General features: G+C 48.7%; 1 protein-coding gene across 1 annotated transcript; it reads right to left on the reverse strand.

Moving 5' to 3' along the window:
* Positions 1 to 815: 815 nt before the first annotated feature.
* LOC122463344 lies at positions 816 to 2093 on the reverse strand. The gene is made up of 2 exons (XM_043532379.1): positions 1651 to 2093; positions 816 to 1511 (listed from the first exon to the last, which is right to left on the reverse strand). The coding sequence occupies exons 1-2, from the start codon at positions 2041 to 2043 to the stop codon at positions 825 to 827; spliced, it is 1080 nt and encodes a 359-aa protein (XP_043388314.1). The 5' UTR covers positions 2044 to 2093; the 3' UTR covers positions 816 to 824.
* Between the last annotated feature and the right edge of the window lie 12782 nt (positions 2094 to 14875).

Genomic DNA, 14875 nt, shown 5'->3' on the forward strand with positions numbered 1-14875 from the left:
TTTTTTTTTCTTTTTTAAGTTCAAATACTTTTTGTTCCCCCCCCTCCCCCCGTAGGGCCTTCTTACAGTAACCATTTCAAGTGAGGGGCCCTTTGCAGATATCAATGAATGTCTTGGGGCTTGCTTTTGTTTTTAAAAACATGTTTCTTTCATGCTTAAAGTTTGGTGGGGCGGGGGGTGATTTCTAGAAAAAGGGCCCCGTGGCCTTCAAACAACTCCTGGGCCATATTTAAACTGGCCTATAGCATTCCACCAACTCCAGGGGTTATATTTAAACTGCCCAATAGCATCTGCAAACTCCTGAGGTTTTATTTCATTTCATATTAATCAGAACTCACCATCCTCACCCACCCGCCTCCCTTACTATGGGTGCACCCCCATCAAAATTAACCCTATGGCAACAAGGGTGAGTAATCACAGTCACCCTGGCTATTCAGTGAGGGGGGGTGGTTAAACCCGTTCAGTTCAACAGAATAAGTCAGCTTTATTGTACTCAACCACATGTCTGAACCATCCCTGTTTGTTTTATTGTAAACACATTTTTAGGATATTTTTCCCCCTCCCACAACATACATTTCAGCTTTTTTTTTTTTTTTTGCTGTAAATGGGTCTCTCTTACACAAAAGACACAAGAGCTAGGTTCTCACAAACAATTTTTTTTTATTTAAAAGACATACAGCTCCTTGAAAACAAACCAAGATGCTCCATTAAAAAAAGAAAGAAAAAAAAAGACTTTAAGCTCCCTTAAGGGCCAGAGACCTTTTAACAGAAATACAGATAGTCACAAAGCCCTTTTCAATAGAGTTTTTCTTTTTAATTTACAGCTACCAAGTTTTATATCGCATGTTTGGCCCCTCACCATTTTCTAACTTAATCCTTTTAGATTTCTTACAAATAGACTTTTTCTTAAGCAGGGTTCTGTAACTTTTTGTGCGGACGAGACGGTCAATATAACGCTCTAAGCAGGCATCTTCCGGTTTGGTCATTTTCTTTAAAACATGGTCAGGGTCTCCACTGAATTGCACAGCATTTATCAAGGTCACCCCTTGTGCTAAATGTTCTTGGCTTAGGCACAGACATTGCGTAGCATAACCTATGGCAATCACAGTGTTTAATAAGCTTTCCAAACACAGCTCAGCACAGAGGCCCCGGAGCTTGCAGTTTATATCCACTGAAGTCCAAGTCACACAGTCATGGTGCCGCTGGCCTGATGCATCTATGACACAGCCCTCACAATCTTCAAAAAGCTTTTCCCTGAGACAGTGATTAAGAACAGAATAAACAGCAACGCGTACAATAGTCCGCATGACTTTTTTACACTCACGACGTGGCACTGGCTCAGTCAGTTCCATGCCAAGCCTCCTCCTAAACTCCTCATAGCCGTCATCCTCGGAGTCCTCTTCAACATTTTGTATTGGCGTCGAGCAAAAACAAGGTGGGCCCGGTTCATCTTCGCTGCTCGGTGCAACGCTGTCCAGGGTCTCCGGGTCCTCTAGAAAGGCAGCGTCGAACTGTGGAGGGATTTTTTTTTTTTTTTAGAAAAGAAACAGCGTAAGCACCCCACTGCTTGGTTTTTGATTTACACAATCCCTGGTTCCTAGCCCCGTTACAACCCCAACCTCGACCGTCACCTCTTAAGCATTCATTTACCTGAGCGTTCATCTTGTCCACTAGTGACTTCCCCGAGCTGCGATCACCTTCCTCCTCCCGGGGGGTGGACAACAAGAGGCCATCATGCTCATCGCGGGGTCCCACAAGCGGCTGGGTTTCAGGGTCCGGGGTATCCATCAATGGCTGGGCCAAAGGGCTCCCCTCAATTGCCCCCTCCTCCTCCTCGGAACTGTCGCTGAGGTAGCGCTTTCTCCGCGGTTTGTCGAAGGCCCTCGGGGCTAAAACAAAGTCTGAAGTTCTCAAGGGGGTGGTGAAGGAGTCCATGTTTCCACGATTTCTAAAACACGCGCTCTTGGTAAAAGACAGCCTCTTCTGCCCGACGCTGGGCCTTATGGGGTGATGGTGCTGCGCTCTGATTGGCAGAGGGGTCATACGCCCCTCTCATGGGCGGTTCACCCCATCCCAGAACCTGCCCTATTTTGGTCAAATCTGCTCTCGGGGCAGCCTGATTGGTAGAGGTTGGTGGGAGGAGTTGTTAGAGGGGTCACACGAATCATTTCCGGACGGGTCACCCCGTCCCAGAACTCATCCTGATTGGTCAAATCTCCTCTTGGTCCTATCGGAACAAAACCCCTCCTGATTGGTAGCGGGTGGGGGGAGGAGTTGTTAGAGGGGTCACAAGACCCACTTCCGGAGAGGACACCCCGCCCCGGAACTCGCCCTGATTGGTCAAAGCTCCTCTTGGGGGAAGTCCTACAGGGGCAAAACCCATCCTGATTGGTAGAGGGCAGTGGGAGGAGTTGTTAGAGGGGTCACATGACATACCTTGCTTCCGGTCACATGGCAGCCTTGACCCTGGAAGTAATACCCCATGGGGCGGGACGTCTGGTGAAGGGGGGGGGGGCAGAGGTCAAGGGGTGGGGTGGGTGTCACATGACACACCTTGCTTCCGGTCATGTGGCAGCCTCGACCCCGGAAGTAATAACCCATGGGGCGGGACTTCCGGTGGGCGGGGCTAAGGGGTCAAGGGGCGCGCTAGGGTTTGATTGACGGTAGGGCTCTTATACTACTCCTCTCCTCTTAGCCTGATCAGCCCCTCTCTCTGAACTCATTGACCTTGAGTGCAGGACCAGGACAGCAGACAGGTCCCTGTTTGCTCTTGGATGCTGCCATCTGCCAGGAGAACACAAAGGGTCACAGGGCAGATGGCCCCTGTGAGGAGCCCACCCCGATTGCCCATGTCCCAGTGGGAGAGATTTCGGGCTGTCTGGCATGTCCTCTAGGAGCAGGAAACTCCCTCTCCTCTCTACAGCGGAGCGACTCCCGGCACAGGACACCTGCCACCCTGGGCACTGAACTGTAACGCCCAGCTCTGGTTGGCGCCGGGAAGGTGCAAGAGGCTGCTGAATGCATTGCCCTGCTGGGTTAGATGGGGAGCCGCTGAGTCCCAAGGGAGAAACCTTTCCCTGGTGCAAGACCATAAGACAATCACAGCTGCTATTTCCCAACTCTCTCCAGCACCGAGCTCTACAATCGTCCCCTGCCCCCTCACGATCCTCCCTCCAGCTGGGGTGCTCTGGCGGAAATATTCGCCAAACTCTTGTAAGGTTTAGTGGGACTATTCGCCCCGACCTACCCCTGTTCCAGACGATGGTGCTCTCAGCTCCTCAGAGGAATCCGAATCCTGGATAAAAGGCACCTCAGCAGGAGAGGGTTTAATAGCGTTTAATCGTTGATTCGCACCAGCCTGGCGCATTCCGTCCCTACAGATTAAATGGTGGGATTCACAACAGGATCTAGGCACCTGACTCCCATCGATTTGTGAATCCCACCCAAAGTGATTTACAAAAGGTGGGTTCTAGAGATGGGGAAACGGAGGCTCACAGAGGGGACGTGACTTGCCCAAGGTCACCCAGCAGATCAGTGGCAGAGCCAGAAATAGGACCCAGGTCTCCTGACTTGCAGTTCTGTGTCCTATTCACCGCCCCATGCAGCCTCTCTATTATTTAGCAGAAGGCTTGGGTGGGAGATGTCCCTTATTAATCCAATTTACAGGTATGAAAATCTCCCAGCATCTCCTGGAACTTTCCAGGATTCATCTGAATTACCAGAAAGCTCAGCTGACTTTCCAGATATGGCCCCAGTCGGCCCAGCTACTCATGGTTTGTTTCCTGGGCTTCTGCGGGGACGGGGTGGGGGTGGAACATCTTAAAGAGAACAAGGACAGAGCTGGTTTTAGTTCAGGCCATTTCTGAGGTGGCCAAAAACCTGGCCCACATGATCAGGGTGTCGCTTCCAGATCCATCTGGGAACTCAAGCGATAAGCAGGTTATTATTGCAAATTCCGGCACCCGTCCACACAGAGACCTGTAAACACTGGCAGGGGAGGAGGAGGAGGGGGGAAGCGAGCGGAGGCCAGGTTAATTATAGCACCTTGACTCATGGTGTCATGATGACAGCTGGCCTCGTGTTTATCATGCAGGCAACTCCCAGAGCGGGCATTCCAGCCTCATGTAAGTGTGTCCTCAAGGGGGGCCGGACAGTTGGCGATTTGTTACTGACAGTTACTGACCTCCTTTAACGCTGCCTAGTCTGAGGATGAAACTATGCTAGCAACAGTTAAAGGGCCCATCTTACACTAGTTGGGACCAAGGTTAACGCGGTGCAGGGGGGGTGTCCACATGCAGCGAGGGGGTCACCAGCTCTGCTGTGTTTTGCCACCGCTCAGGAATGGGGTCATCCTAAATTCTACCACGGTTCTTCCGCTGTGTTGCTTCCCCGGGGTCTGTGCAAATGGCCCCGCTACCTGCCCTATGAGGGTGGGAGAAGGCCTCCCACAGTTCACTGGAAAACACACCCATAACAATTGCCACTGAAGGAGGCTGGGATAAGGACCCAGATTCTCCCAGAATGCACCCACACAAAACTGGCTGGGCAGCGCGACCGGGGAGGACAGGTCAACGCAGATCATGGTGGGGGCGGGGGCGGGGATGGAGCCGATGAGCTGTGGTCGCTGCACCGGTGCCAGAGTCTGGCTGCGTGTGACAGCACGGTTCGATCTGTAGAGATGTGGCGGCTCACCCAGATCCAAAATCTTGCTCCCTCTTAGCGGAGCTAAGGTTCGCTGCCCTTCAGAACACGCCAGCCAGGCCCGTCTTTGCTTGGGCGTGCACCTCGGCTTGGACTAAGCCCGCTGAAGTCAATGGGAGTGGTGACAGAGCTAATGGAAGGATGCGGGGTGGTGACTGTGCCCCCCACCAGAGGCCTGTAGGTAGATGCGTGGTGCCTTTTCAAGCACATTATGCAAGTGACAAAAGGAGGTGTACGACCTGAATTTTCACATGGGATTGGAGCGTGAGCCCGCTCCGCACTCACAGCGCCTGTCCCGTGAGGCTAGGCCCAGCTCCTCGCTGCAGGCATTGTGACCGGGCCCCTGGGGTGGCATGGCGACCCTATACACCATGTCACACCACCACTTACTCAAATTTGGCCCGGCTGCCTCCCTGTCACGGGGGAGGGGTGGCTGGGCCAAACCTGAATGGGGCCGTGATCCCCTGCACCAGGTCCCAAGACCTGGAGGGAGGACCCAAACCCAGCCCCACGCTGTGGGACAGGATCCACCGCTGCTGGGTGAGTGCGAGGGCAGGCTCACTCTCCAGCCCACCATCAACTCATCAGCACCCCCCAGGGGAAAAACCTGGCCCTGCCCTTGACTGGGAGCAGTGATTGCTCAGCACCAAAGTCAGATCACGCCGCTGGGCACCTAATTTTAGGAACCCAAGTTTGAAAGTTTTGGCCCTGGGCTGCAGCCTGGCTCGCTCAGATGGGGATAACTGAGTCTGGTCCCATCCACGCTGCATTTTAACCTGGCTAGGGCATTACCACCTTATAGCACAGCGTCCTGCCAGAACAGCGGGTGCATAGCTGGGTCCAAAGCTACAGGAACCTTTGAGTACCAAGTGGCTGCTCTTTGCCTGCTCAGATCCTCAGCTGCCAGCATCTCAGGCCTTGTGTACATGGGGAAAATGTACTGGTAGAGTTATACTGGTATAACTCCCATACTGGAATAATAGTGGCCTTGGTCTGGTGTAGCTTAATTCACTCTGAGCCGGTAAAGTTCCTTGTGTAGACAAGTCTTTCTTCTATCAGATAGCCTGCAATCCTTTGAACATAAATGAAACCCTCTAAAACCAGATTCTAGGCCATTTGCCTCGATCTGGGGAGATTTGCACTGTGTTGTTGATGCTTTAACGGAGATGCACCAGGAGAGGGGATTGGGAACTTAGGGAGCAGAAGAGGGACCCAGACCAGCTACCACAGCATGAGCCTTACAGCATTGAGCGGGGGGCTTCAGAACGTCAGGAGGAAATGGGGCCTCTTTTGCTGAGCTCAGAGATCTCATTGCAAGTGCGGCTGCCTGCAAATGAATGGGGGACAGGCTGGAGCATGGTTTTAAATGGCCGGTTAGCATTCTGGAGACACGTCTTTTCATATTTAAGTGTGTGTGTGTGCACGAGAGAGAGAGAGGCGATAGGGCTGGAATGCCAGCCCTGGCGACCCCACTCCTCTGCTTAGTCACAGGACATGCATCCATGTACAGCGGGGAGACAGAGAGAGGCGGTGCAAGCTTCCCACACACAAGCAGTGAGTCCACGCCCTGGACCACCTCCAGAGGCAAGGGGAGCTCTTAAAGGCCTTGGACTTTCCGCTGAGAACGCAAACAAGAGCGCTGTCCATTAGCATCTGCTGTGGCCGTGGCTTCTTTGCAATGCACTGGGGAAGGGACTGAGACCTTCCAAGCTAATTGCATGCAGGCCACCCAACAGCTATCAGATCCCAGTAATTTTAGTTAGCCCCTTACCAGGGCTAGATTTGACCTTGAAGCAAAAGGCTTTGTCTCCTCTCATCAATCCCCCAAGCCATCTGGTCCCTACAGCCTCGGCCAGAACTCTCCTGCTGAAGAGTGGGAGCGTGTCAGATGCTGGCAGGACAGAAGGCAGCGTCAGAGACTGCAAGTGAGTCTTCATCCTCCTTGAACGAAGGCTTAACAGGCCAGATTTCAAAGGTGTTCAGGCACCTACAAGATCCAGGCAGGCAGAGTGGAATTTCCAGAAGTGTTTAAATCCCAAATGTTTCTTTGCACCCTTAGGTGCTTAAATACCTTTGAAGATCTGGCCCAACATACCTCAGCACACAGGACTTAGAGAAGAAGGTCAGTCTTCACATGGCGTCCACAGTACCTAGCTATTCATTCCTACAGCCTCCTTCCACAAGGATCAGTACGTGCTTCGCAAACTATACATATAAATGCTCCACTGAGATGCAGCCACCTGTGGGGAGGAAAGTCAGCAGCCAGCTAGGACAATGGCACCAAGAGAAGGAGAATTTTGGAAAGGAAGAATCTTTTCCTCTTATGCAAAAAAAATCTAAAAGCCCTTTCATCTATAAATATCACAGTGTTTTACAGAGGAAGGTTAATAGCATTATTCCCCTCTGGAAAATGGGGAAACTGAGGCACAGTGTGGGGTGAGGTGACTTTTCAAGGCCACACAGAAACTCAGTGAAGAGCTGGGGAGAGACCCGAAGTTTCTTGACTCCCAAGGACTCAGAGTCCCAGCCCCGGGGCTCTCCCTGACGCAGTCCCAGAGCAGAGGGAGTCCTCTCTCCCCGGGGGCCAGATGGGGAGAAGGGGCAGCAACCTCCTGCCGGGGCTGGAAGGAGACAGGTTCGGCAACAGTCAGTAAGTGGGAGGGGAGGAAGAGACCACATGCCCCAAGCTTCCCCATCACTGCCCCACACCTCGCTCCATTGCCCTCCACTCCCCATTCCCCACCCATCTCCACTCACTGCCATTTACCAACACATCCAGGCCCACCTGTGGCTACGCACCTGCACTAATCAAGTGTGCGGCCCTTGATGGCCTTTTCTGCGGTCGCACAGGCATGCAGCTTGGAGGGAACACTGGTCAGAGGTGCCAGCAGCTAAGAGATGCGGCACCATCCCCGGGGATCAGTGCAGGACTACGCCCTCCAGTACATCTCCTAATGGCAACAACAACAACAAACAGAAACTGATTGAAGTGCCATAGCCCTGCAGTAACTGTGAATTCCTTGGGGCAGGTACCATCTGTTTGTTCCATTTCTGCAGGATCTTTCTGTGGTGTGTTTCTACAACCCCTAGCACAGCAAAGTCCTGGTCTAGGGCTGGGATCCCTATGGGCTACAAGAATACAAATAATGAAGCGTTATGCTACCTACTTCCCAGGCAGATAAAGGACAGAATGGAGAAATGACTCCCCCAAGATCATTCAGCAAGTCAGTGGCAGAACCAGGAATAGAAGCCCAGAATCCAGGCTCCCCCTCCTTGCTTTCAGCACAGGATCATATTGCATGGTGCCGTTTGTTTGTTTGAACCCAGAAACAGTTTGCCCCATTACGTGGTTCAGAGCTTCCAGGAACAAGAATCGGTGGAGCAACTGCAGCCTGATGGAACTCTTGTGATCTTTTGGGGATATGAAGGCACTGACAGGGTCATCCTATCTCCTGCGGCAGCCCCTGGTGAAGAGAGCCAGGACATGATCCATTCTGTTTGTTATTTTTTTTTTTTATTTTTTGCACAGAGTTAAGTAACAGGAACACGTGCTGTGGTCAGGGAAAGGCACAGCTGTTGTTTAGAGCGCGGTCACTGTATCTGACTCACATGTCAGGCCGGTGAATGAGTTGGCCCCCCTCCCCTTTAAAAAAAACACGACTTGCAACACAGTCACTTTCTTGCTTTTGGCTCATGGCTGGCCCTAGATGATAGTTGCTTGGAAGCAAAGCTTCCTGCAAAGGCTTAGCCCTGGTCTACAGCTAGCAAATATCGATTTAGTTTAAGGACTCAACTGAAGCAAAATCAAAATTAGCCACTTGTAATCTGCTGTAAGAGTGTCCACAAAGGAGTTGGCAGCGGTTTAGCTAAATTGATTTAAAAAGCCAGTTTTAGGCATGGCCAGGCCATTTGTCAATCACTGCAGTGGAAAAGGTACAACCTGTGTGTTTAGCCAGGACTTCAGACGAGTTAACAGCACTAAATTCCCCACGAAACAACACCCAGGTGGAAGGATAACACTTTACCTGGCAGTTCCGCCATCCCTCTTAGCGTCTCAACACGCTGGGAAAGTGAGGCAGGGAGGTGTTAAGGGACAACATGGTTCCCCCTGCCCCCCCACAGTCTTCCCAGTCCTTCTGCCAGTGCATAAGCAAGCCTTCAGGGCTTTCTCAGCATCTCTCTTTGCCTGCTACCGAGTCCTTCCAGGCCCCCCACTGGCGAGGAGTTTTCCCAGCAGCAGTTAGATTTGCTTCTTGTGCAAAAGAAGAGACAACATGAAGTCACCATGGGGCGTGCGAGACAGTGAGGATCTCAAGACACGTCCATGCAACAACCCTACAAACTTTTATTATGGCCTTGATGAAATGCATCCTAGAATACTCAAGGAGCTGACTGAGGAGATATCTGAGCCATTAGCGATTATCTTTGAAAAATCATGGAAGACAGGAGAGATTCCGGAGGACTGGAAAAGGGCAAATACGGTGCCAATCTATAAAAAGGGAAATAAGGACAACCTGGGGAATTACAGACCAGTCAGCTTAGCTTCTGTACCCAGAAAGATAATGGAGCAAATAATGAAGCAATCAATTTGCAAACATCTAGAAGATAATAAGGTGACACATAACAGTCAGCATGGATTTGTCAAGAACAAATCATGTCAAACCAACTAATAGCTTTCTTTGACAGGGTAACAAGCCTTGTGGATGTGGGGAAGCAGTAGATGTGGTATATCTTGACTTTAGTAAAGCTTTTGAGACGGTCTCCCATGACCTTCTCATAAACAAACTAGGGAAATGCAACCTAGATGGAGCTACTATAAGGTGGGTGCAGAACTGGTTGGAAAACTGTTCCCAGAGAGTAGTTATTAATGGTTCACGATCATGCTGGAAGGGCATAACGAGTGGGGTCCTGCAGGGATCAGTTCTGGGTCGGGTTCTGTTCAATAATTTCAGCAGTGATTTAGATAATGGCACAGAGAGTACACTTATAAAATTTGCAGATGATACCAAGCTGGGACGGGTTGCAAGTGCTTTGGAGGATAGGATTAAAATTCAAAATGATCCGGACAAACTGGAGAAACGGTCTGAAGTAAATAGGATGAAATTCAATAAGAACAAATGCAAAGTACTCCACTTAGGAAGGAACAATCAGTTGCACGCATACAAAATGGGAAATGACTGCTTAGGAAGGAGTACTGCGGAAAGGGATCTGGGGGTCATAGTGGACCATAAGCTAAATATGAGTCAACAGTTTAACACTGTTGCAAAATAAGAGAGCATTATTCTGGGATGTATTAGCAGGAGTGCTGTAAGCAAGACACAAGAAGTAATTCCTCCGCTCTACTCCGTGCTGATTAGGCTTCAACTGGAGTCTTGTGTCCAGTTCTGGGCACCACATGTCAGGTAAGATGTGGACAAATTGGAGAAAGTCCAGAGAAGAGCAACAAAACTGATTAAAGGTCTAGAAAACATGACCTATGAGGGAAGATTGGAAAAAAATTGGGTTTGTTTAGTCTGGAGAAGAGAAGACTGAGAGGGGACATGAGAACAGTTTTCAAGTACATAAAAGGTTGTTACAAGGAGGAGGGAGAAAAATTGTTCTCCTTAGCCTCTGAGGCTAGGACAAGAAGCAATGGGCTTAAATTTCAGCCAGGGAGGTTTAGGTTGGACATTAGGAAAAACTTCCTGTCAGGGTGGTTAAGCACTGGAATAAATTGCCTAGGGAGGTTGTGGAATCTCCATCACTAGAGATTTTTAAGAGCAGGTTAGACAAACGCCTGTCAGGGATGGTCTAGAGAACATTTAGTCCTGCCATGAATGCAGGGGACTGGATTAGATGACACCTCTAGGTCCCTTCCAGTCCTCTGATGCTTATTACCATGGAGTCAGTAGCATGCATCCTATTCGTAAGCTCTATGCCCAGTCATAAGCATTGGCAGGGTCAGACCTTAAGGGTTTTTCCTCCTTTCACATTAGAAAGATTTTTTTTGGACACCTTTTTTGGTACTTGCTGCAGTAAGGGTGGGGCCATCTCTCAGAGCATCTCACAGTCTTTTCAGATATTTATCCTCACAGCTCCCCTGTGTGGTAAGGAAGTTTTGGTAACCCCATGGTACAGGTGGGCAATTGAGGTACAAAGGCTCAGTGACTTGCCAAAAGGTTGAGCCCTAGTATTTCAGGGAAAACCCAAACAGACCCTTCGCTGCCAGGGTCCATACAAGCTCTCCTCTGTCTGCTTGATCAGCGATCTAATGGCAGTGCATGTCCTGGATATGGGAGTTCGGGCATTGAGGTGCCCAGGAGGGCTGAGGCTGGGGGAACTGTGGCGACAACACATCCATTCCCTGGGGACAGCGACCATCTTGAATCCCATCTAAGCAGGGTTTCTGGAGCTGCATTGATGGTGCCACCCAAGAAGGTAGTTTGTGTGGCTTTCCTGGGCACACGAAGAATCATCATGCATAACACAGGAACTTGTGGGCAGGATGGTGGACCCGCCACAAACAATGCAGTACTCACCCAGGTGCATTGCTTTACTACAGAACCAGGCAAAGCCTCAGAAAAGTGGGGCGGGGGGAGAGAAACAAGGCCAAACTGAAATTGTGCTAACTGAGTTCCAACTCAGCTGCTTTCAGGCTCTGGCTCTTTCCAGGAGTCTAAGGGATGGCTGAGCGACACGAGTAGCAGGTTTGATGGATCTAGATTCCCTGCAGCTTCAGGCCAGCTTCCTTCTGCTGCAGGTAAATAGAGCCCCCTGCACTTTAAGTGTATCTGAGCCTTCTGAGGAGCTCTTAAATGAGGTTCTATCTAGGTATTAAGGCTCTCATAGCCCTTTTTGGAAGAGCAGGGGCTTCCTCCCAGTATCCCTGGCCAGGGTCTCCTCTACACCCACATCACTGTCCAGCCAGCCGCTGCTGCCCCCCTCTAAATCTGGTGGTATTTCAAGAGTGACCTAGGCCCAGATCCTCAAAGGTAAATCACAATGGGAGTTAGGCATTTAAATACCTTTGGGAAGGTGAGGCCTAATCCCTGTCAGCACAGAGACTGCTGGGGATCCTCTCAGATGAAAGGCACTATCTCCTCCAATGAGAGATTACATTCAGGTCCTTATTGCATGCAGCACATCTCCTGGCTTCCTCATGGAGTCCTGAACTCAGACAATTTACAAACTGGAGTTGTTAAAACGCAGAACTGAGCAGCAGATCCTCAGAACCCTCTTCTCATGCCATAGTACTTGCCTGAGAAGTTTCCCACTTTCCACTTGTCAGCTGTTCTCTGTCAACTCTGCACTGAAAGTATTTAAACCCAGCAGTTAATGTTCACCTCTTGGCCTGAAGACACCAGGAATCAGCCTGCCCTTCCTCACCTTTAAGCTGATATTTATAATCACTAGGCCTCCTGATTCGAACCTGCCAGGCAACCAACAGAGAAAAAGCTAAGAAAAAACTCAGTATATGGGAAGAATAGTATCAGTAAGAACTTGACTGCAGACTGGGAAGGGTTAATGCTAGTGGAGAAGAAATGGACACACCTCTCTTATTTTCAATTACTTAACAAAATTCTATCCCTCAGCGTTTCCTTGTGGCTATTTAATCACAGCACCTACCTGCTGTAACCAAAGGTGAGGTTAATAGTTACAATTAGGCTCAAATCGGATTTAACAACCAGCTTTCCAAAGTGACTAATCAGGCAGAGCTGAATCCTAATCTGTGTATCATACTGGTAGCCAAACTCATTAGTTCTAGATCAAATAGTTTAGGCGTGAGTAGATTAATTTAAGGCCAACTGGCTGCCTCTGAAATTAAATGATTCTGAACTGACTAGTCTAGTGTAAAATTGATTAATTATGTCTGAAATTGATTAAGGAGGTTGGATAGACTAGTCAGGTTTGTAATTCACTAATCGGCTTCAGCATGGCTGCAGGCTTGTAAGTGTCTAGTCCTGCCTCTAATTCGCTCTAGGTAGTTAAGTGAGATGCACTGATCAGCACAAGATAGATCCCTGCAGGTCTCACACTGATTAATGGGTAGAGCTGATCAATCCAGTCTGAAATTAACTAATAAACCTTCCATCAGCCAGGGAAATCTAAAGTGAACTATATGATTTTAACGAGGTCCAAAATTAATCAGATCCAGTTAGATGATTTAGTCATGGAGTTGCAACAGCACTGCTTTATCCAGGGAAATCCCTTATTAAAATCATGTTATCGCCACTCGTTAATGATAGCTGCCCACACTGCAGCCCACTCCCGATTTTCAAACATCAGGTTTCCATTCTCATCTCTACTTTTGCACAAACCCAGAGAAGAAGAGAGAGAGACTGAAGGTTGGAGAGCAGCGTATTGGAATCAATATATTAGTTTAGGAAGAGAGGCATAGGGGCTTTTTCCAGAAATAGCCTGCCCCAATAAGTGCTAGCGTAGCAGAGAGATCCAAGGAAATTATATTAATGTCAGAGCACCTACGTACGTAGGAGCAGAGATCATATGTCTTTCCCCTCAGACTCCCAACCCTTTTATAACTTTTCATAAAAGCAAGTTATTTTGCATTGCATTTTAAATTTGGCTAAAACTGTGAAGAACAGCACCCCTGGTGGGCACTGTGGGGACGTGCAACCTCAGCGAGTACTGATTCAGCTAAAGAAGGGGGAGCAGGAAGTGACCATCCCAAAACCTAAGTGCATTATTAAAGTCTCTAAATAACTCCCTGAATTCGTGAGACTGACCCTCATGCTCAAATTTTTTACTACAAAATTAGCAATGAACTACAGCATACATCATAGACAGAAAACTCAAAGTGCAGGCCTGTCTATATCCACCTGTCCTCTTTTGTCTTATACTAAGTTCCTGTCCCAAAGATCTTGTAATCTGTCTTTTTGATCTGTGTTTGAACAGCACCTTGCCCAGTTGGGCCCGGCTGAAAGGGTTCCTAGGTATTACCACAATGAAAATAATCATTTTCTCAGTAACCATTTTTGAATTACATGCAGAGATGGGCCCAAACTTAAACCTCGGATCCAAACCTCAAACTGAGAGGGGACTGCAGTTTACAGCTAGAACTGCTCTTGATAACCAGCTAAATCCAAACACTCAGAGTCTGATCCGGATTTCAACCCTGTACTTTTAACATTCTTTGGAAGGGTGGGTTTGGTTCAGCCCTCCATACCAATATAAAATGCAGATCTACAGCTGGAATTCATGGATTCATAGATTTTAAGGCCATTATGATCACTTAGTTGGACCGCCTGCATCCCACAGGTCAGAGAATTCACCCAGCAATTCTTGAATTGATCTAAACATTCTGTGCTTGAGCTGGTTCAGAGGAGTTGTGTAAGCCTGGATCCATACTAGTTTCATTTCTATATCTGATTATTTGCATTAATGAACAAAATCCTCTTGAAGCTTCTCAAAAGGTTTAAACTGCCCATTGTCAAACAAATCCTCTAATTTGATTATACAGCCCTCCCCTTCCAGTCATGACAGAGTAAACACTTCCCCTCTACTTTGCCATCTTTTGAACCAAAGGCATCTCTTCATAGGATGTTGCTGTTCTTTGTGAATGGATTCTCATTTCATTCAACAATCTTGAAAAGCAACTCCAAGACGTATTTGTCAAAGGCTGTATGGAAGATTGGTGGCCTCCAGGGATTGGCAAAGGGATATGGAACCTTTTGCATCCGATGAAGTGAGCTGTAGCTCACGAAAGCTTATGCTCAAATAAATTGGTTAGTCTCTAAGGTGCCACAAGTACTCCTTTTCTTTTTGCAAATACAGACTAACACGGCTGTTACTCTGAAACCTTTAATCTCTGCTGTTGGTTTAAATCCAGCCTTGCTCAGAAGTGACGAAGAGTTCTTACTCATGGAGTAGCAATGTAGGTCTCTTTGCAGTTCTCAAGTCCACTTTGGGTGTCCACTTTGTCATGTACTGCTTGTACACGATAGGTTACAGGGCTGCTCCTAGCAGATGAAGCGTCTGTATCAGATATACACTGACTACAAGCTTGCTTCTCAGAGAACACCAGATGTGTTCACTATAAAATCCTTTAATGCTCTGCCAGGTATGGCTCAGGTTAGCTTGAATAAGATACAGTATTTTACACACAGCACCACCTAACACAATTTAGCATTCGATTACACACCACTATCAGTACCAGCTAGCACCCTTGGAGACCAAA

The sequence above is a fragment of the Chelonia mydas genome, chromosome 19 (assembly GCF_015237465.2).
Source record: "Chelonia mydas isolate rCheMyd1 chromosome 19, rCheMyd1.pri.v2, whole genome shotgun sequence".
NCBI classification, from domain to species: Eukaryota; Metazoa; Chordata; order Testudines; family Cheloniidae; genus Chelonia; species Chelonia mydas.

Bases quoted from the DNA above. Each gene is read 5' to 3' on its own strand.
- LOC122463344 (XM_043532379.1), bottom strand. From the start codon at position 2,043: ATGACCCCTCTGCCAATCAGAGCGCAGCACCATCACCCCATAAGGCCC. The intron at 1,512-1,650 runs GTAAATGAATGC...ATCCCTCCACAG, and splicing joins TGGACAAGATGAACGCTCAG to TTCGACGCTGCCTTTCTAGA.